Source organism: Oncorhynchus masou, chromosome 6 (genome assembly GCF_036934945.1).
Source record: "Oncorhynchus masou masou isolate Uvic2021 chromosome 6, UVic_Omas_1.1, whole genome shotgun sequence".
Lineage (NCBI taxonomy): Eukaryota > Metazoa > Chordata > Actinopteri > Salmoniformes > Salmonidae > Oncorhynchus > Oncorhynchus masou.
The window spans coordinates 30,317,363-30,338,520 of record NC_088217.1 but is presented as its reverse complement, the minus strand read 5'-3'; the positions used below and the strand labels follow the sequence as shown (position 1 = coordinate 30,338,520).

At 41.8% G+C, this 21,158-nt stretch overlaps 1 protein-coding gene across 1 annotated transcript in view; it reads right to left on the bottom strand.

Moving 5' to 3' along the window:
* LOC135541877 (inositol 1,4,5-trisphosphate receptor type 1-like) overlaps window positions 1-21,158 on the bottom strand; it is a 187,051-nt gene that overhangs the window by 67,943 nt on the left and 97,950 nt on the right. Inside the window, exon 43 of the mRNA XM_064968332.1 lies at window positions 251-434. Within this exon, the coding sequence (XP_064824404.1) occupies window positions 251-434 (184 nt within the window). The remainder of the gene's footprint in view (window positions 1-250; window positions 435-21,158) is intronic.

The window sequence follows — 21,158 nt, the reverse complement described above, 5'->3', positions numbered from 1 at the left end:
GACACATGGAGGGGAGGGGAGGTCAACAAAACCAGCCCACAAAGTCTATACACAAAGTATATAAATCATCACAAAACTAGGTACTGGGGTAAAAATAAATACTTCTTCATGGCAGTTATTTTTTTTTTTGCTAACGTGTTCAGAGAGAAATTGACCTTAGACACTTATCTATGTGTAACTTCCTACTCCAATACAAAACCCATTAACAGCTGATATGAGACAGCCATTTTGATTTTGGTTGACCTCTGACCTTTCTTGCGGACGGGCACATCCTTGTCGGGGGCGTCGTCATCTCTCTTCCTGTTGCCGAGGTCGCTGGTGTTGACCGTCACCGTGGCTTTAATCTCCAGCTGGGCAAGCTTCATCCGGTCATAGAACACACGGAAAAACTTCTCGGACTTCTTGTCCTCCGTCAGACGGCAGATGAAGGAACGCTAGTACAAAAGGAAAACAAAAAGGTATAGGGAAGTAACGTTAATTACAATTAAAGATTAGGAATGTAATTTCACGCCACATGCTTGTGTATTCTTGTGTGTAGCCTACTTTACCAAATTAATTACAACAGACATGGTTGAAGTCTCAGTTGGTTACGTGGAGGAAAGTGTTCACAACACCACAGTTGTGGGTTTGATTCCCGAATAGTAGAAATAAATGTGATAACTGTAAGACAGCTTTGGATAAAAGCATCTGCTAAATGATCATTGGTCAAAACACAGAGGTTCAGGTAATTGATCTAATGGATCAAAATAAGACAGGCCTACTCTGTTGTGTTTACAGTAGCACTAAGTACATATCATCAACATATACACACTCTGCAGCACATACTTCAGAAAAGTAAGTAAATTTAAGTCATGTACATAGGTACTTTAACACTGAATACTACCATTGAGATGGTAATGGACCTAAAGCCACCTACGTAGTCATCTGTTTTTTTTTCTCCACACGCCATTTAAAGTCACGAGAAGACTGGTCGAAAACGCATTGTTTTTTACCCTATTCAACTGTGCAAACAGTCAATGACAACACACGGGATTCTTTATTTCTCTCTCTCTTTATTGCTGTGTGCCCCATGCATGCAGAAAATCATTAGACCACGACCATATTCAGCCTCAGCCTGTTATTTGGTCAGTCTACTGGGAGGGAGAGGAGACTCCAAACCAATGGCAGAACAGGCCAGGTCACACTGCTTAGGGTAAAAAACAACACGAGTGGGTGAAGCCTGCCCTACTTACACAGATAGAGGGGGAGAGGGTGGAGGGAGAGAGGAAGGGAAGGAGGGAGGGAGACAGAAACACAGGGAGAGGAAAAAGGGTGCAAGGAAGAAAATAAGAAAAAAGGTGACACTTTACTTGATACCCAGCGACATGTTATGACAGTCATTCATGTCATAATAAGGCATAACAGCTGACATAACCCATTATAATATGGTCCTAACACTGTCATGACATATTTAGACCTGTTGTGATGAATATTGTGTTACATTATTGCTGGTTATGACACCTACAGTGGGGCAAAAAAGTATTTAGTCAGCCACCAATTGTGCAACTTCTCCCACTTAAAAAGATGAGAGAGTACTGTAAATGTCATCATAGGTACACTTCAACTATGACAGACAAAAAAGAAGAAAAAAGAAGAAGAAAAGAGAAAAAAAATCCAGAAAATCACATTGTAGGATTTTTAATGAATTTATTTGCAAATTATGGTGGAAAATAAGTATTTGGTCAATAACAAAAGTTTCTCAATACTTTGTTATATACCCTTTGTTGGCAATGACAGAGGTCAAATGTTTTCTGTAAATCTTCACAAGGTTTTCGCACACTGTTGCTGGTATTTTGGCCCATTCCTCCATGCAGATCTCCTCTAGAGCAGTGATGTTTTGGGGCTGTTGCTGGGCAACACGGACTTTCAACTCCCTCCAAAGATTTTCTATGGGGTTGAGATCTGGAGACAGGCTAGGCCACTCCAGGACCTTGAAATGCTTCTTACAAAGCCACTCCCTCATTGCCCATGCGGTGTGTTTGGGATCATTGTCATGCTGAAAGACCCAGCCACGTTTCATCTTCAATGCCCTAGCTGATGGAAGGTGGTTTTCACTCAAAATCTCACGATACATTTCCCTATTCAATCTTTCCTTTACACGGTTCAGTCGTCCTGGTCCCTTTGCAAAAAAACAGCCCCAAAGCATGATGTTTCCACCCCCATGATTCACAGTAGGTATGGTGTTCTTTGGATGCAATTCAGCATTCTTTGTCCTCCAAACAAGACGAGTTGAGTTTTTACCAAAAAGTTATATTTTGGTTTCATCTGACCATATGACATTCTCCCAATCTTCTTCTGGATCATCCAAATGCTCTCTAGCAAACTTCAGACGGGCCTGGACATGTACTGGCTTAAGCAGGGGGACACGTCTGGCACTGCAGGATTTGAGTCCCTGGCGGCGTAGTGTGTTACTGATGGTAGGCTTTGTTACTTTGGTCCCAGCTCTCTGCAGTTCATTCACTAGGTCCCCCCGTGTGGTTCTCGGATTTTTGCTCACCGTTCTTGTGATCATTTTGACCCCACGGGGTGAGATCTTCCGTGGAGCCCCAGATCGAGAGAGATTATCAGTTGTCTTGTATGTCTTCCATTTCCTAATAATTGTTCCCACAGTTGATTTCTTTAAACCAAGCTGCTTACCTATTGCAGATTCAGTCTTCCCAGCCTGGTGCAGGTCTACAATTTTGTTTCTGGTGTCCTTTGACAGCTCTTTGGTCTTGGCCATAGTGGAGTTTGGAGTGTGACTGTTTGAGGTTGTGGACAGGTGTCTCTTATACTGATAACAAGTTCAAACAGGTGCCATTATTACAGGTAACGAGTGGAGGACAGAGGAGCCTCTTAAAGAAGAAGTTACAGGTCTGTGAGAGCCAGAAATCTTGCTTGTTTGTAAATCCATAAAAAACCCTACAATGTGATTTTCTGGATTATTTTTCCTCATTTTGTCTGTCATAGTTGAAGTGTACCTATGATGACAATTACAGGCCTCTCTCATCTTTTTAAGTGGGAGAACTTGCACAATTGGTGGCTGACTAAATACTTTTTTGCCCCACTGTACATAAGTGTCAAACCCAAAGAACCTACCACATGCCATGACACCATAGCCTACATGTCAAGAGTGTGTTTATGATTAAAAAACAACAACAATTGCATCATGTTCAATTGTCATTGTAATTGCACACACATTGATGTCAGACATGCACCTACCCCAATGCTCTGTTGCTGATGACTGGGGTGAATGTAGGAGCAGATTTCAAGAGCAGGACAAGACACCCTCTTTTTGACAGATGACTGATCTGAGGGCATGAATGTGATAGACCTATCTAGCTTATATGATTACGATGGTCATAATGCTTCTTGACAGTGTCATAGTGTTATTTCAAATGATGATGATGAAATGACGAAAAAATAATATTGCTCAAGATTTCATTACTACATCAAAGGATTTAAGAAGCAAACTTTGAAACCAAAGGAAACTTCTAGGCAGGGAATAAAATAGTTTGAATAATAATGTGGGTTTTCACACTTATGTAGGCATCATAACCAGACATAAAATAACACAATATATGTGTGGCAACAGGTGTAAATATATGGGTCATGACAGTGTTATAACCATATTATGACAGGTTATGTCAGCGGTTATGACATTGTCATAACATGTTATGACACAGTGTCAAAAGTAAAGTGTTACAAGAAAAAATATGAGAAATGGAAAAAGGAGTAAAAGAGGTAGGGAGATATGGAGGGAGAAAGTGAGGGGGAGAAAATGTTATCAGCTGGTATCTAGGCCAGTTCTGAAAGCTTGTTGCATAACTAGACTTATTTCCAGGTTAGTTGTAAACTTTGATAAACTGGGGTAGTGTGTGTGTGCTTCAGGGCCAGTTTAAACCTCTTAAGGATCTCTACAGATCATTGTCCCAACCTCGGGGCGGTTGAGCTAATGTGCGCTAATGCGATTAGCATGAGGTTGTAAGTAACAAGAACATTTCCCAGAACATAGACATATCTGATATGGGCAGAACGCTTAGATTCTTGTTAATCTAACTGCACTGTCCAATTTACAGTAGCTATTACAGTGAAAGAATGCCATGCTATTGTTTGAGGAGAGTGCACAGTTATGAACTGGAAAAGTTATTAATAAACTAATTAGGCACATTTGGGCAGTGTTGATACAGCATTTTTAAAAGAAATGCAATGGTTCATTGGATTAGCCTCAAACTTTGCACATACACTGCTGCCATCTAGTGGCCAACATCTAAATTGCGCCTGGGCTGGAATAATACATTATGGACATTCTCTTGCATTTACAAAAATACAAAAAACATTTGTTTTTTTCTTTGTATTATCTTTTACAGATCTAATGTGTTATATTTTCATACATTAATTTCACATTTCCACAAACCTCAAAGTGTTTATTTTCAAATGGTATAATGAATATGCATATCATTGCTTCAGGTCCTGAGCTACAGGCAGTTAGATTTGGGTATGTCATTTTAGGCAAATATTGAAAAAAAGATCCTGACAGTGTATGTGTGTGTGTGTGCATGGAGAAGCAGGATTGAAAAACAAATAGTTGTAATAAGTTTGAATAAAGTATAAAACAAAATGGACAAACTCCATTTTACAATGTTATTTGAAAAAAGGGATGTGTTATAGAAGGCTTGTTGGCAGGAGGACATTCACTACTTTACCAGTACAATGTTAGAAATGTGAAATGAATGAAACATGCCAATCCCCCTCGGTAAACAGCCCTGGGTCTGCTAACACAATTGTGGAGTACTATGTAGTCTGCAGTAAATCATTTTCAAATCTGTGCCAAAAAATGTTCGTCAAATACATTGTCATTATGTAGATGATAATGAAGATGCAATTGGAGTATCAAGTTGGCAGTGTTTTCACATATTATTTGTAGCTCACAATGAATCAATGTGGTTGAAAAGATAGCATTTTCAGAGTTTCCAAGCCAACATTAAATAGTACATTGCTGACTTTCTAGCAAAACAACATCAAATCAAATTTATTTATATAGCCCTTCGTATATCAGCTGATGTCTCAAAGTGCTGTACTGAAACCCAGCCTAAAACCCCAAACAGCATGCAATGCAGGTGTTGAAGCACGTTGGCTAGGAAAAACTCCCTAGAAAGGCCAAAACCTAGGAAGAAACCTAGAGAGGAACCAGGCTATGAAGGGTGGCCAGTCCTCTTCTGGCTGTGCCGGGTGGAGATTATAACAGAACATGGCCAAGATGTTCAAATGTTCATAAATGACCAGCATGGTCAAATAATAGGTCTGGGACAGGTAGCACGTCCTATAGTACTTTCAGAAAGTATTCACACCCTTTGACTTTTTCCACATTTTGTTGTGCAACAGGCTGAATTTAAAACTGATTAAATTGAGACTGTGTGCCACACAATACCCAAACATGTCAAAGTGGAATTTTGGTTCTTGAAATTTTAACAAAATGAATAAAAACATTTAAGGCTGAAATGTCTTAAGTATTCAATAAGCATTCAACCCCTTTATGGCAAGCCTAAATACATTCAGGAGTAAAACTGTGCTTAACAAGTCGCATAATCATTTTAATGGACTCACTGTGTGCAATAATAGTGGGTAACATGATTTTTTACTCTGTACCCCACACATACAGATAATTGTACGGTCCCTCAGTTGATTAGTGAATTTCAAACACAGATTCAACAACAGACCAGGGAGTTTTTCAATGCCACGCAAAAAACAAAACAAATAGACACTGAATATCACTTTGAGCATGGTGAAGTTATTAATTACGCTTTGGATGGTGTATGAATACACCCAGTCACTACAAAGATACAGGCATCTTTCCTAACTCAGTTGCTGAAGAGGAAGGAAACCACTCAGGGATCTCACCATGAAGCAAATGGTGACTTTAAAACAGTTACAGAGTTGAATGGCTGGGATTGGAGAAAACTGAGGACGAATCAACAACATTGTAGTTACTCCACAATACTAACCTAAATGACAGAGTGAAAAGAAGGAAGACTGTATAGAATAAAAATATTGAGTGGCCTAGTTACAGTTTTGACTTAAATCGGCTTAAAATCTAATGTCAAGACTTGAGAATGGCTGTCTAGCAATGATCAACAACCAACTTGATAGAGCTTGAAGAGTTTAAAAAGAATAATGGAACAAATATTGTACTAAGATCGTACCCAAAAAGACTCTGCATCTAATCTGTATCTAATCGCTGCCAAAGGTGATTGAATACTTATCTAATCAAGATTAGTGTTACATTTGAAATTCATCTTTAAAAAAGTATTATTTTTCTTCCACTTTGAGATTAGAGTATTTTGTGTAGACCCCCCCATTTACATTTTTTTTTATATATATAATCCATTTAAATTATAATTTGTAACAAAATGTGGAAAATGTCAAGGGATGCAAATACTTTCTGAAGGCACTGTATAGCTTCACTTATTGTGAAAGTGATAACTCACTAGATTCTCACCAAAATCTTTCCTCAGTATCAAAATATCACGCAATTTGAACAAAGCAGTATTATGTTGTGTCATGATTAGAGACCTGCCCATCTTGTGATGAGTGATTTCTCCTTCTACCACCATCTATTCCAAATAAACAACGTTATCGTTGTGAATTTATGACCCTGGGCAACAGACTCCAAAGCCCCCAGCCTCACTCACCCCAACCCCCACCACTGTGCACTAGACCACTCGCAAATGTGGTGTGGTATGGGTTAGTATTCGTGCTATCCAGCAAGACCCAGTGCAATAGATAACTTGATGACAGAGTGGATAGTGCAGAAAGGTAGTGATGAACTGAACCTCACAACCTGGAAACCAACACAACACAGGGAGGGTGGGAGGGAGGGGAGAGATGGGGGGCTGAAGTGTTCATGTCCGTCTCGCTCGCTCTCCCTCCATATCTCATTCTCTCAATAATAACGCATCTTCTCATCTCTCTTTCTTCCCCTCTCTCCCCATCTCCCTCTTTGCTCATATCACTCTTGTCCTCTGTTATTAGACAGCACGGGCGTGGGTGGGACCTTGGGGCCTGCGTGAAGGAGGAAGGGGCGGGAGAGGCTGCACCGCAGGGCTCTGACCGGAGACAACAGCTCGTCACAGCCCCCCCCCCTCCTCCTTCTACCCCTGGAGTCCTGAAGGAATTACCTAACACACAGACAAGGAACATACAGCCACAAAAACAGGCACGCTTTGCGTGGCTACATCAAAACAGACCAGCTTTGGCGGACAGTGTGACATTTTCCGTGTTCCGGGCACACAGACACTTCTCTCACAAACTCTCAGAAATGTAATTGGTCACATACACATATTTAGCGGAGGTAGCAAAATGGTTGTGTTCCTAGCTCCAACAGTGCAGTAGTATCCTCTGTTCCTCTGGTGATGTAGAGGTTAATCCAGGTCCTGCAGTGCCTAGCTCCACTCACACTCCCCAGGTGCTCTCATTTGTTGACTTCTGTAACCGTAAAAGCCTTGGTTTCATGCATGTTAACATTAGAAGCCTACTCCCTAAGTTTGTTTTATTCACTGCTTTAGCACACTCTGCCAACCCGGATGTCTTAGTCGTGTCTGAATCCTGGCTTAGGAAAACCACCAAAAACCTTAATCTTCATCGCTAACTATAACATTTTCCGCCAAAGGGGGCGGTGTTGCAATCTACTGCAAGGATAGTAATACTCTGCAGGCAATCCAAGTCTGTACCCAAACAATTTGAGCTTCTACTTCTAAAAATGCACCTTTCCAGAAACAAGTCTCTCACTGTTGCCGCTTGCTATAGACCTCCCTCTGCCCCAGCTGTGCCCTCGATACCATATGTGAATTGACTGCCCCCCATCTATCTTCTGAGCTCGTGCTTCTAGGTGACCTAAACTGGGACATGCTTAACACCCCGGCCATCCTACAATCCAAGCTTGATTCCCTCAATCTCACACAAATGATCAATGAACCTACCAGGTACAACACCACATCTGTAAACACGGGCACCCTCATAGATGTCATCCTAACTAACTCAACCTCCAAATACACCTCTGCTGTTTTCAATCAAGATCTCAGCGATCACTGCCTCATTGCCTGCATCCGTAATGGGTCTGCGACCAAACGACCACCCCTCATTACTGTCAAACGCTCCCTGAAACACTTCTGCGAGCAGGCCTTTCTAATTGACCTGGCCAGGGTATCCTGGAATGACATTGGCCTCATCCCATCAGTAGATGATGACTGGCTATTCTTTAAAAGTGCCATCCTCAACATCTTAAATAAGCATGCCCTATTCAAAAAATGTAGAACTAGGAATATATATAATCCTTGGTTCACTCCAGACCTGTCTGCCCTTGACCAGCACAAAAACATCCTGTGGCGTTCTGCATTAGCATCGAATAGCCCCTGTGATATGCTTTTATATATAACTTTTCAGGGAAGTTAGGAACAAATATACACAGGCAGTTAGGAAAGCTAAGGCTAGCATTTTCAAACAGAAATTTGCATCCTGTAGTACTAACTCAAAAAGTTCTGGGACACTAAAGTCCATGGAGAATAAGAGCACCTCTTTCCAGCTACCCGCTGCTCTGAGGCTAGGAAACACTGTCACCACCGATAAACCCACTATAATTGAGAATTTCAATAAGCATCTCTCTACAGCTGGCCATGCTTTCCACCTGGCTACCCCTACCCCGTCAACTGCCCGGCACCCAACAACCTGCCAAAGCCACCACCATTTCTCCTTTACCCAAATCCATATAGCTGATGTTCTGAAAGAGCTGCAAAATCTGGACCCTCTCTATCTAAAATTATCTGCCTCTCTTTCGTATCGTCTGAGACTCCCAAAGACTGGAAAGCTGCCGCGGACATCCCCCTCTTCAAAGTGGGTTACACTCTAGACCCAAACTGCTACAGACCTATATCTATCCTACCCTGTCTTTATAAGGTCTTCGAAAGCCAAGTTAACAAACAGATTCCTGACCATTTCGAATCCCACGTACCTTCTCCGCTATGCAATCTGGTTTCAGAGCTGGTCATGGGTGCACCTCAGCCACGCTCAAGATCCTAAATGACATCATAACCGCCATTGATAAGAGACATTACTGTGCAGCCATATTCATCTACCTGGCCAAGGCTTTCGACTCTGTCAATCACCACATTCTTATTGGCAGACTCGACAGCCTTGGTTTCTCAAATGATTGCCTCGCCTGGTTTACCAACTACTTCTCTGATAGAGTTCAGCGTGTCAAATCGGAGGGCCTGTTGTCTGGTCCTCTGGCAGTCTCTATGGGGGTGCCACAGGGTTCAATCCTCGGGTCGACTCTCTTCTCTGTATACATCAATGATGTTGCTCTTGCTGCTGGTGATTCTCTGGTACACCTCTGCGCATACGACACCATTCTGTATACTTCTGGCCCCTCTTTGGACACTGTGTTAACTAACCTCCAGGGGAGCTTCAATGCCATACAACTCTCCTTCCGTGGCCTCCAACTGCTCTTAAAATGCAGGAAAAACTAAATGCATGATATTCAACCGATCACTGCTCGCACCTGCTCGCCTGTCCAGCATCACTTCTCTGGACGGCTCTGACTTAGAATATGTGGACAACTACATATACCTAGGTGTCTGGTTAGACTGTAAACTCTCCTTCCAGACTCACATTAAGCATCTCCAATCCAAAATTAAATCTAGAATTGGCTTCCTATATCGCAACAAAGCCTCCTTCACTCATGCTGCCAAACATACCCTCGTAAAACTGACTATCCTACCCATCTTCGACTTCGGGGATGTCATCTATAAAGTAGCCTCCAACACTCTACTCAACAAACTGGATGCAGTCTATCACAGTGCCATCTTTTGTCACCAAAGCCCCATACACTACCCACCATACGCTCTCGTTGGTTGGCCCTCGCTTCATACTCGTCGCCAAACCCACTGGCTACAGGTTATCTACAAGTCTCTGCTAGGTAAAGCCCCGACTTATCTCAGCTCACTGGTCACCATAGCAGCACCCACTCGTAGCACACGCTCCAGCAGATATATCTCACTGGTCACCCCCAAAGCAATTCCTCTTTTGGTCGTCTTTCCTTCCAGTTCTCTGCTGCCAATGACTGGAACGAACTGCAAAAATCTCTGAAGTTGGAGACTCATATCTCCCTCACTAGCTTTAAGCACCAGCTGTCAGAGCAGCTCACAGATAACTGCACCTGTACATAGTCCATCTGTAAACAGCCCATCTATCTACCGACCTCATCCCCATACAGTATTTATTTATTTATCTTGCTCCTTTGCACTCCAGTATTTCTACTTGCACATCTACCATTCCAGTGTTTAATTGCAATATTGTAATTACTTCGCCACCATGGCCTATTTATTGCCTTAACTCCCTTATCTTACCTCATTTGCACTCACTGTATATAGACATTTTATTTTATTTTGTTCTACTGTATCATTGACTATGTTTTGTTTATTCCATGTGTAAGTCTGTGTTGTTGTATGTGTCGAATTGCTATGCTTTATCTTGGCCAGGTCGCAGTTGCAAATGAGAACTTGTTCTCAACTAGCCTACCTGGTTAAATAAAGGTGAAAAAACATATATATATATATCTATCAATTTACATAAATACACACAAATTCAAAATTAAAATAATGGTCTTAAGAACTTAATTAATTACTTTCATTATTTAAACATTATTAAAGTGACTAGTGTCCCATTATTAAAGTGGCCAGTAATCCCAAGTCTATGTATATAGGGCAGTAGCCTCTAATGTGCATGGTTGCGTAGCCTGGTGGAAGCCGGCTACCAATGGCTATTTAACAGTCTGATGGCCTTGAGATAGAAGCTGTTTTTCAGTCTCTCGGACCCAGCTTTGATGCATCTACCTGACCTCGCCTTCTGGATGATAGCAGGGTGAACAAGGCGTGACTTGGTGGTTGATGTCCTTGATGATATTTTTGGCCTTCCTGTTACATCGGGTGCCATTTCAGATCGTCAGTGATGTATACGTCGAGGAACTTTCCACGTCCACTGCGCTGCCGTGCTCCTGCTGTTTCCTGAAGTCCACGATCAGCTCCTTTGTTTTGTTAATGTTGAATGAGAGGTTATTTTCCTGGCACCACTCTCCCAGGGCCCTCACCTCCTTCCCATAGGCTGTCTCATCTGCAAACTTGATTGAGTTTAAGGAGTCCGTGGCCACGCAGTCATGGGTGAACAGGGAGTACAGGAGGGGGCTGAGCACGCACCCTTGTGGAGCCCCTGTGTTGATGATCAGCGAAGTGGAGGTGTTGTTTCCAGGAAGTCCAGGACTCAGTTACACAGGCCGGGGTTCAGACCCAGGGCCCCGAGTTTAATGATGAGCTTGGAGGGTACTATGGTATTGAATGCTGAGCTATAGTCAATTAACAGCATTCTTACATTGGTATTCTTCTTGTCCAGATGGGATAGGGCAGTGTGATGGTGATTGCATAGTTTGTGGATCTATTGGGGCAGTGAGCAAATTGAAGTGGATCTATGGTGTCAGATAAGGTTGAGGTGATATGATCCTTAACCAGACTCTCAAAGCACTTCATGATGACAGAAGTGAGTGCTACGGGGCGATATATGTCCGTAAACACTCCAGCCAGCTGGTCTGCACATGCTATGAGGATGGGGATAGGGATGCCGTCTGGGTCGGGAGCATTGTGAGGGTTAACACACTTAAATGTCTTACTAACGTGGGCCACAGAGAAGTAGAGCCCACAGTCCTTGGTAGCGGGCCGCGTCGGTGGCACTGTGTTATCCTCAAAGCAGGCGTAGAATGTGTTTAGCTTGTCCGGAAGCAAGACGTCGGTGTCCGCGACGTGGCTGGTTTTCCCTTTGTAGTCTGTGCTTGTCTGTAGACCCTGCCACATACGTCTCATGTCTGAACCGTTGAATTGCGACTCCACTTTGTCTCTGTACTGACATTTTGCCTGTTTGATTGCCTTACGGAGGGAATAACTACACTGTCTGTATTCGGTCATATTCCCAGTCACATTGCCATGGATAAATGCGGTGGTTCGTGCTTTCAGTTTTGCACAAATGCTGCCATCTATCCACGGTTTCATGGCTCTCTCGGGATAAACTGTTGCCGTCCATACAGCCATCTGGGTTCTCAGTACATCGCGCAGACAGGAATAAAGAACTCTCTGGAAAGAAGAAAGGCGGGGGTGTATGTTTCATGATTAACTAATCATGGTGTGATTGTGATAACATACAGAAACTCAAATAATTTTGTTCACCCAACCTAGAATACTTCACAATTAAATGCCGACCATATTACCTCCCAAGAGAATTATCTTTGGTTATAATCAAGCCATGTATATTCAAATCAAATTATATTTGTCACATGCGCCAAATACAACAGGTAGACATTACAGTGAAATGCTTACTGACAAGCCCTTAACACTTATTTTTCTTAACTGCATTGTTGGTTATGTAAAAATAGATTACATTACAAAAAATAAAATGACAAATAATTAAAGAGCAGCATTAAAACAACAGTAGCAAGGCTATATACAGGGGGTACCAGTACAGAGTCAATGTGCAGGGGCACAGGTTAGTCGAGGTAATTGAGGTAATATGTACATGTATTTAGAATTAAAGTGACTATGCATAGATAATAAACAGAGAGTAGCAGCAGGGTAAAAGAGGGGGTGGGGGGACAGACAATGCAAATAGTCTGGGTAGCCATTTTATTAGCTGTTCAGGAGCCTTATGGCTTGGGGGTAGAAGCTGTTAAGGAGCCTTTTGGACCTAGACTTGGCGCTCTGGTACCCCCTCAAGCAGATACCACGGCAACCCTCAAAGAACAACAATGGACTTTATGCAAACTGGAAACCACATATCCAGAGGCCGCATTTGTAGCTTGGGATTTTAACAAAGTAAATTTGAGGAAAAAGCTCAACACATTGACTGTACAGTAGTGCTCACGCTGGTAAAATATTGGACCACTGCTAAACAACTTTTTGAAATGCCTTTCAAACTACACTGCTCTCATGTAACAACCAAATTCATTCTCTACTCCCTCCCCACCTTTGTGTTGACATGCTTCCTCTCACTACTAGGGCACATTACTCTCCACTCTGAGCTGGTGGCGGTGGTTGAATATCTATGTGCAAATGGGACTCAGTTGGCAGTGTTGCCAGAGATGACAGGGTCTGGGATCTGGGTTGGGTCAGAGTTACTATGTTGTGGTTATGTTGGGTTTGGTGGAGTTTTGTGAGGTAATGTTGAGGCTTTAGTTTGGTTGTGATGGATTTATGACACTGATGATGTATGACAGTGGTGAGGATGAGAAGTATCATGTCTACTGTAATTGAATGAGCGTTAGGTTATGGCATCAGACACCTGGCACAGTTTACGGCCGACAGCATCTCTGTTATTTATACTCACCCTCTATCTATCCCTCCCTCTTTCCCGGTCTCTCTCGCCATACGTCTCTTTCCCCCTCTTTGTCTGTCTGAAAGAGGCTTAGACCCTTTCTAAGAATTGTGCTGATCTCATCTAAATCCTAGAGGACAGGGGTCTTCCTCACAAACAGGAGGATTCACGGCATGCATCAGGGTACACACTGCCTTGTCATGGACGTTGCAACTACACACTGGTACAAGTAATATGTTCTTTCTTCTGCATTTCAGCATGATCAAAAACATCCCCCTTTTATAAGACTTCAGTAGAATAGAGATATAGTCACTTTATTAGCCACAGAAATGTGTCAAAAGCCCCTCCAAGTAAATGGCGTTGCCAGAGGTATTAACCCTTTCCACTCACAGCCCCCGTCATCCCGTATACATGTTCTCTGCTTCACAGCGCTGTATGGGTTTTGACTTGAGCACTGCGCATGACAAGATGTCCCCATCCCTCCCACTAATTGGGGTGCTTTGACATTTGATGTTGTCAGAGTGAAGGAAATGCGGTAAATCGAGAGGAGTCAATGTGTTTGGAAAGATTAGACGTTGAGGATTATAATAAATACCACTTTGATGTCATACAAGCAAACCAGACACCCATGAATCCAAATGTGCACTTCACATTTCCATATTTGAAAACTCATGTAATTTACAGTATCAACATTTATGATCTCTATGTTTGATTCAGTTATAAGGATGACATGCATTATATACCCTGGGTTGTCCTGAACAGAATGAGAATATATTAATCGTATTGTGAAGAACATTAGCAGTGGAACACGTACTTGAAAGCACTCATGACTCCATTCTATGCAAATCAAAAATTACAATATTTGTCTGAAGTGCCGTTTGAAAGCCTAACACTAAGTATTTCATAACTTAGCGAGCTATGTTGGCAATAGAATAAGAGTTCAAATGATGCCCATCTGACCCAGATTGCGATTTATAATGGAATGTTTTTGGATTGAATAACAAACAAAAATTGTGTGATGGTGGGGACGCTTGCCTCAGTTCCTCAATGGCAGAGCTAGGAGAGCTAAAAAAACACCTTATAGTTGAAGGCTCTTTACTTGAGTCATAAATTACTTAGGAACTGTGCACAGTTTGGAGAGGTGGAGAAACCAATTAGACCTCTCACTCAAACCCTTGAAATAGTTTTTTCTTAACCTGCACCTACTCCAAAATGTCAATGAATATTGTTATTATGTTACTGAATGTATGCAGAGTATTTTCAGCAGGGGTTGGAACCGGTTCAGAGAACATAAAACCGTAAAAGAACGTCATTTTTTATAGGAACAGAATCAGAAAAGGGAATGAAAGAGATCTATACTGCTCCGGAACAGAACTGTTATTTTCAAAGCATGGGAATCAGTTAATAACATTTTATGTTCTGGCCAAAGCCCTCACTCGGTCACTCAAACTTATTCCAGTGCCTGCCTGCCAGTTGAATATCTTTGCCAGTGTGTGTGCGTGCGTGTATGTGCCCCTCCCCCTCCGAAGTTTAGGCTACTGTAGCCTACTGTCGTTACAAGCGTGATTCAGAAATTAGGGAGAGATTATTCGAGAAAAATGGATAAACTTCTTCAATGCTAGTTACGGATACTATAATTATCACATTTTACATTGGATTTATTAATTACAAAAAGGTGAGAAGTGTTTTTAATTCTGGTGTCACACTGCACACACAAGCTTGTTAGCTAGCTAGCTCCGGTCCATCTATCGGGAGTTGAAAGTTCCTCCACAGAAGCCACTCCTCCGTAGGTATAATTCTCTGGGCCTAATTCAGATAATGCACGTCATAACAAGATGCCCAACGTTCCTTCACCCTCTCTCGCTTTCTCCCCACCTGCCAAATTTCAGTCGCCTCTCGTGCCATACACTTGTCTGTCCATCGCACAAGTGAACAACTATAGCCTCGGCAGCCGATAGCACCCATAAACTATTGGTTCCCTAGGCTAAAACAACTATAGCCTAGGCAGCCGATAGCACCCATAAACTATTGGTTCCCTAGGCTAAAACAACTATAGCCTAGGCAGCCGATAGCACCCATAAACTATTGGTTCTCTAGGCTAAAACAACTATAGCCTCGGCAGCCGATAGCACCCATAAACTATTGGTTCCCTAGGCTAAAACAACTATAGCCTAGGCAGCCGATAGCACCCATAAACTATTGGTTCCCTAGGCTAAAACAACTATAGCTTGCTCACTCCATAGAAAGCTGTTCTATCAGAAAATAATGATATAAGATGTCTCTTTTTGTCCCGAACTTGTTCAGAACTTTATTTTGCAGGACGGAACAGTGGAACGGAACTAAAAAAAGATAACGTCATTGTTCAGAAATGAAAAAAAAAATACAATATAATTTAGGTTCCAACCCGATTTTCAGATTTTGTTATTGATAAATGCTGTGAAAGTAGAGAAAATATCAAATGCAAATAAAATCAAAAGTGTAATGTTTGGATTCAGTCTTGTGACAGGTGAACTGTTGTATCCTCACCTTTGGTCTGATCATTTCCTCATACTCTCCAAAGTGTTCTCTTTCAATTGCTACCATGGTCATACATATTCCTTTTATATTTCTTCTGTTAGAAACACTTCAATTGGGCCCTATCCATATAGGCTAATTTCCACAAGTGTAAGGGGTAAAAAGAAAAGAAAAGAAGCCATCTGTGTTTAGACAGGATTTAGAAAACGAGTGCTGGAACAGAGACAACACTCGACAGATTGATGTTGAGTATGTTAAGTAAGACATGGTGGTGAGGAGTAGAGAATGGAGAGAAGCAAGGGATGGGGAGTTTCAGGAGTCCCCTGGAGTGTTGGGTAAACAGAGAGCCTGTCTATAACCATGGAGATGAACCCTGAGCAGAATAAGAGTTGGGAGCGAGGCAGGGCGAGGAGAGGTGGGGGAGGGTGGCTCTGAAAAACAAGGTCACAGCGCTTTCCCTTCACTCCTTCCGTTCTGCCACTTGGCATCAACAAAGGGATGTTATATAACAGCTATTTATATCCGCACCCCCTCTCTTTCTCTCCCTCTCTCTCTTTCTCCCTCACACACATCAGGCAGCACCACACAGACTAACTGGAATTGCAGCTGTCCTACTCTCCTCTTTCCACTGAATTCTATTTTTTTCCCACCGACACCCCCTTGTCCTCTCTTACCCTGAACTAGCCTCTTGTTTCAATCTTCCTCCTATCCTTCTGCCAGAACTCTTCTCTTCCTCTTCCCTGTTCCTTCATCTCCTACTCTTCTTCCTATTCTCTCTGCCCTGACACGGGAAGGCATAACTTGTGGCTTTACGGCAGGTGCCCGACCACTGCTGAAATGTTACAAGTCACCACTTGTGTGTGTGTGCCACAACCCAATTACCACTCACACAACCATTATCTCCCTCTCTTCTCTCTTCCAGCAGTAGCTGTCACAGGAAGAAGTGTGGCATGCAGGAACAATCTAACATTTCCTGCAACAAAGTGACTGACGTTGATTGTTTAAAGAAAATAAATTAAGTTCGCCGGAGTGAAGATTGAGATTATGACATACGTCACATGATCTAAAGTCTTGCTTGATTATGTATGTCCAGATATTGATTAAAACCCATTGATTATGAGAAGCACATTTATTGACTGTGATTGATGTGTGGATATTTATCATGTGAATATATTACCTGAATGTGTTTGTATGCCATTTTTCATACCTTTATTGAATTTGATTGTCAATTAGGTAATTGGTATGTTTTGTGATGCATTCTGGGTAATGGGTGTTGCTACAAGAAGCATTTAATTACTTTGTTTGCGAGACCGACAGGTAACAGGTCGGCATGCTGACGGGTTCACAGGCATGATTGAAGCCTGGGCTTTCTTTTGTTAGAGCTCTGTTATTCATGTCAGTTTACCTTTCTGTTCCTCGTCCTGTTTATTTGATTGTGTAAATAATTGTACAGTTCGCCGGATCTTTATCCTCATATTGGCAAGAAAAATCACATCTTCCTTGTATGCCTCTTCACTGTTAAAATCCTACCGCACGATCAACCTCACAGCCGGGACCAAGTCAATTTCTCAGTCATTAATGGCCTGCCCAGTGGCTGACAGAGTGAGAGAGAAAGGTGTAAGTGAGGGAGTGATTGAGCGGGTGAGTGAGTACATGGTCAGGTTTATTTCTGTGTGATATGTAGGTCAGGAGGTAATGGTTAAGTGTTATGTGAGTGAACACATTCCCAGGCTTCTACCCTGAACAGGTGTCTGGGCTAGAGACACATCAACACAGATTAAAGAACTTAAGAGTAGATCCCTTGTTCAAAAGGGACAGAATAGACTGATCTATAACTATCCATCCTCTGTTTATCATCTGTGAAAAAGGCAGAGGCTAGAAAAGTAGTCGAATCTGAGCGAATAGTACAAAAACATTATGCTAGTGGACATTTAGACAAATAGCAAATTAATGTTAAAAGTCAAAAAGGTTATAGAGTTAAATATGTCTGAGAAATCATTAGTAATGCTAACCCTATTTCTTCAAAAGTTGAAACTGTTGTCCAGCTAATCAGTCTAAAAAAGATCAACCTGGAGGTTTCTAAGAAACACGTTTTCTAGTGTGACCTCAGGTTTCTCACTCTACAGGACAGTCCAGACACCACTGATGACAACTGCGTGGAGGTTACAGCGAGTGAGCATATGCAGAAATATCCGGGTCAGAAAGCAAATATCTAGCCTACCAAACTGGTTTGCATTCATGAACTGCTACAGTATGTTATGTCAAAGTACTTTAGAGAACATGTATACCCTCGTTAGCATTAATACTTCAGTATTTACCCCTCTAAATTTCCACTCAATGTTTCAGTACAAAACAACTGTTAGAAGAGAAGCTGTTAGAAGAGAAGCTCCAGTCCTCCCTACTGTCCTACTTCAGAGACCCAAAATGACCCAGTTTGGGCTGAGAGAGCTGGAATGTTTTGAAGCCTGAGACATTGTTCATTCACACAGGCCTTATGTAACATTGGTCACCTGGTAATCTCTGCAACAGGCAGGGAGGGAGACAGGCTGCAGCCGTGGGAAGCCAGGACATTATCTCTGCTAGAGTGGCTTCCTCACCCCTTTCTGATTACGCAAGCTGCCCCCGTTTATGCAAGCACAGGCAATCAGACAGTCAGAGACAAGATAGACAGATAAATGCAGCGGGCTTGTCCACACATGCACACACACTTGAATCTGCTCTTTGTAATTTCTCTTCTGTATGCAGAGAGGTAGGTAGGCAACGCGTTGCCAAAACAACCATTAGTGAGGTTGGCTGCTTAAATGGATGGGTGGTAGTGGTTGGTTTATGAAATGATGATTCCACCCACAACAAGATGTGCCTTCCTCTCTATGAGCCCATTATGAAGGGAAGAGTTATTCCACAAGGGGCTCAGCGGTACAGGGGCTGATCTACAGTGTACAAACAAATATACACTACCGGTCAAAGGTTTTAGAACGCCTACTCATTCAAGGGTTTTTCTTTATTACTACATTGTAGAATAATAGTAAAGACATCTAAACTATGAAATAACCAAAAAAGTGTTATATAAAATGTATTTTGATTTGTTTTTGAGAATCAATTTCTGAGGCTGATAACTCTAATGAACATATCATCTGCAGCAGAGGTAACTCTGGTTCTTCCTGACTGGTGGTGGTCCTCATGAGAACCAGTTTCATCATAGCGCTTGATGGTTTTTGCGACTGCACTTGAAGAAACTTTCAAAGTTCTTGACATTTTCCGGATTGACTGACCTTCATGTCTTAAAGTAATGATGGACTGTCATTTTAATCTATTTATTTGAGCTTTCCAATACTATGGACTTGGTCTTTTACCAAATAGGCCTATTTTCTATATACCATCCCTACCTTGTTACAACACAACTGACTGGCTCAAACGCATTAAGGAGGAAAGAAATTCCACAAATTAACTTTTAACAAGGCACACCTGTTAATTGAAATGCATTCCAGGTGATGACCTTATGAAGCTGGTTGAGAAAACGCCTAGTGTGTGCAAAGCTGTCATGAAGGCGAAGGGTGGCTATTTGAAGAATCTAAAATATAAACTATATTTTGATTTGTTTCACACTTTTTTTTGTTTACTACATGATTCAATGTGTTATTTCACAGTTTTGATGTATTCACTATTATTATACAATGTATAAAATAGTAAAAATAAAGAAAAACCCTTGAACATGTAGATGTTCTAAAACGTCTGACCAGTAGTGTACCTTCACAGTCTGTTCAACAGGGGGAAATTATAGTACATTCAAACACAAACCCAGCAAAAAAAGAAATGTCCTTTTTTCAGGATCCTGTCTTTCAAAGATAATTAGTAAACATCCAAATAACTTCACAGATATTCATTGTAAAGGGTTTAAACACCGTTTACCACAACAATTAATGACCATGCACTTGTGGAACGGTCGTTAAAACTTCTTCAGGCTAGGGTCCTTTCTTCTCAATTTCCGCCTGACTGACGTGCCTGTAGCTCAGGCCCTGAACCCTGGATATGCTTATAATTAGTACCATTGGAAAGAAGACACTTTGGCGTTTGTAGAAATGTTAGAATTATGTAGGAGACTATAACCCAATAGATATGCTAGGAGAATATCCAAACAAAAACCAACCGGAATGTTTTTCATTGTTGTTGAGAGCCCATGCTCCTACAATGGAAAGTATAGGGAAATAATTAAATCTAGCTCCCAGTATGCAATTCCTATGGCTTCCACTGGGTGTCAGCACTCAATGTTCAAGGTTTCAGGCTTGTTTCTTCCAAAACGAGCAAGAATAATGAGTTTTACTACAGGGACACAGTCTTGCGTGCACCATGAAGACAATGCGCACCTGCTAATATTGGTTTCCTATTGAACATACTACTTTCTGTATGAAATATTATAGTTTGATTACATTTTAGGGTATCTGAGGATTACATATAAATGTATTTTGACTTGTTGAAACAAAGTGTAGGGGTAGATTTTCAGATTCCTATCTTGGCATGTTGAACGAGTGGATTACTCAAATCGATGGCGCCAACTAAACTGACTTTTTGGGATATAAAGAAGGATTTTATCTTACAAAACGACACTACATGTTAAAGCTGATTTCCTGCAAGACAGAAATGTTAGTGTTCAGACATGGCCAGCGAAGAGCCCGGATCTCAATCCTATTGAGCACGTCTGGAACCTGTTGGATCAGAAAGTGAGGGCCAGGGCCATTCCCCCCAGAAATGTCCGGGAACTTGCAGGTGCCTTGGTGGAAAAGTGGGGTAACATCTCACAGCAAGAACTGGCAAATCTGGTGCAGTCCATGAGGCGGAGATGCACTGCTGTACTTAATGCAGCTGGTGGCCACACCAGATACTGACTGTTACTTTTTATTTTGACCCCCCCTATTCCATTTTGATTAGTCACATGTCCGTGGAACTTGTTCAGTTTATGTCTCAGTAGGTGAATATTGTTATCATCATACAAATATTTACACATGTTAAGTTTGCTGAAAATAAATGCAGTTGACAGTGAGAGGACGTTTCTTTTTTTTGCTGAGTTTAGTTACATATACAGTACAAACATATGAGTCTCTAAAATGTCTCCCTTGCAAATAATCCAGATGCTTCAGTTTCAGTTCAATCATTCCCCATGGCCTCATAGGATTGTTTGACGTTGCCAGTAAACTCTACAGTGGCTCAGTTCTATCAGGAAA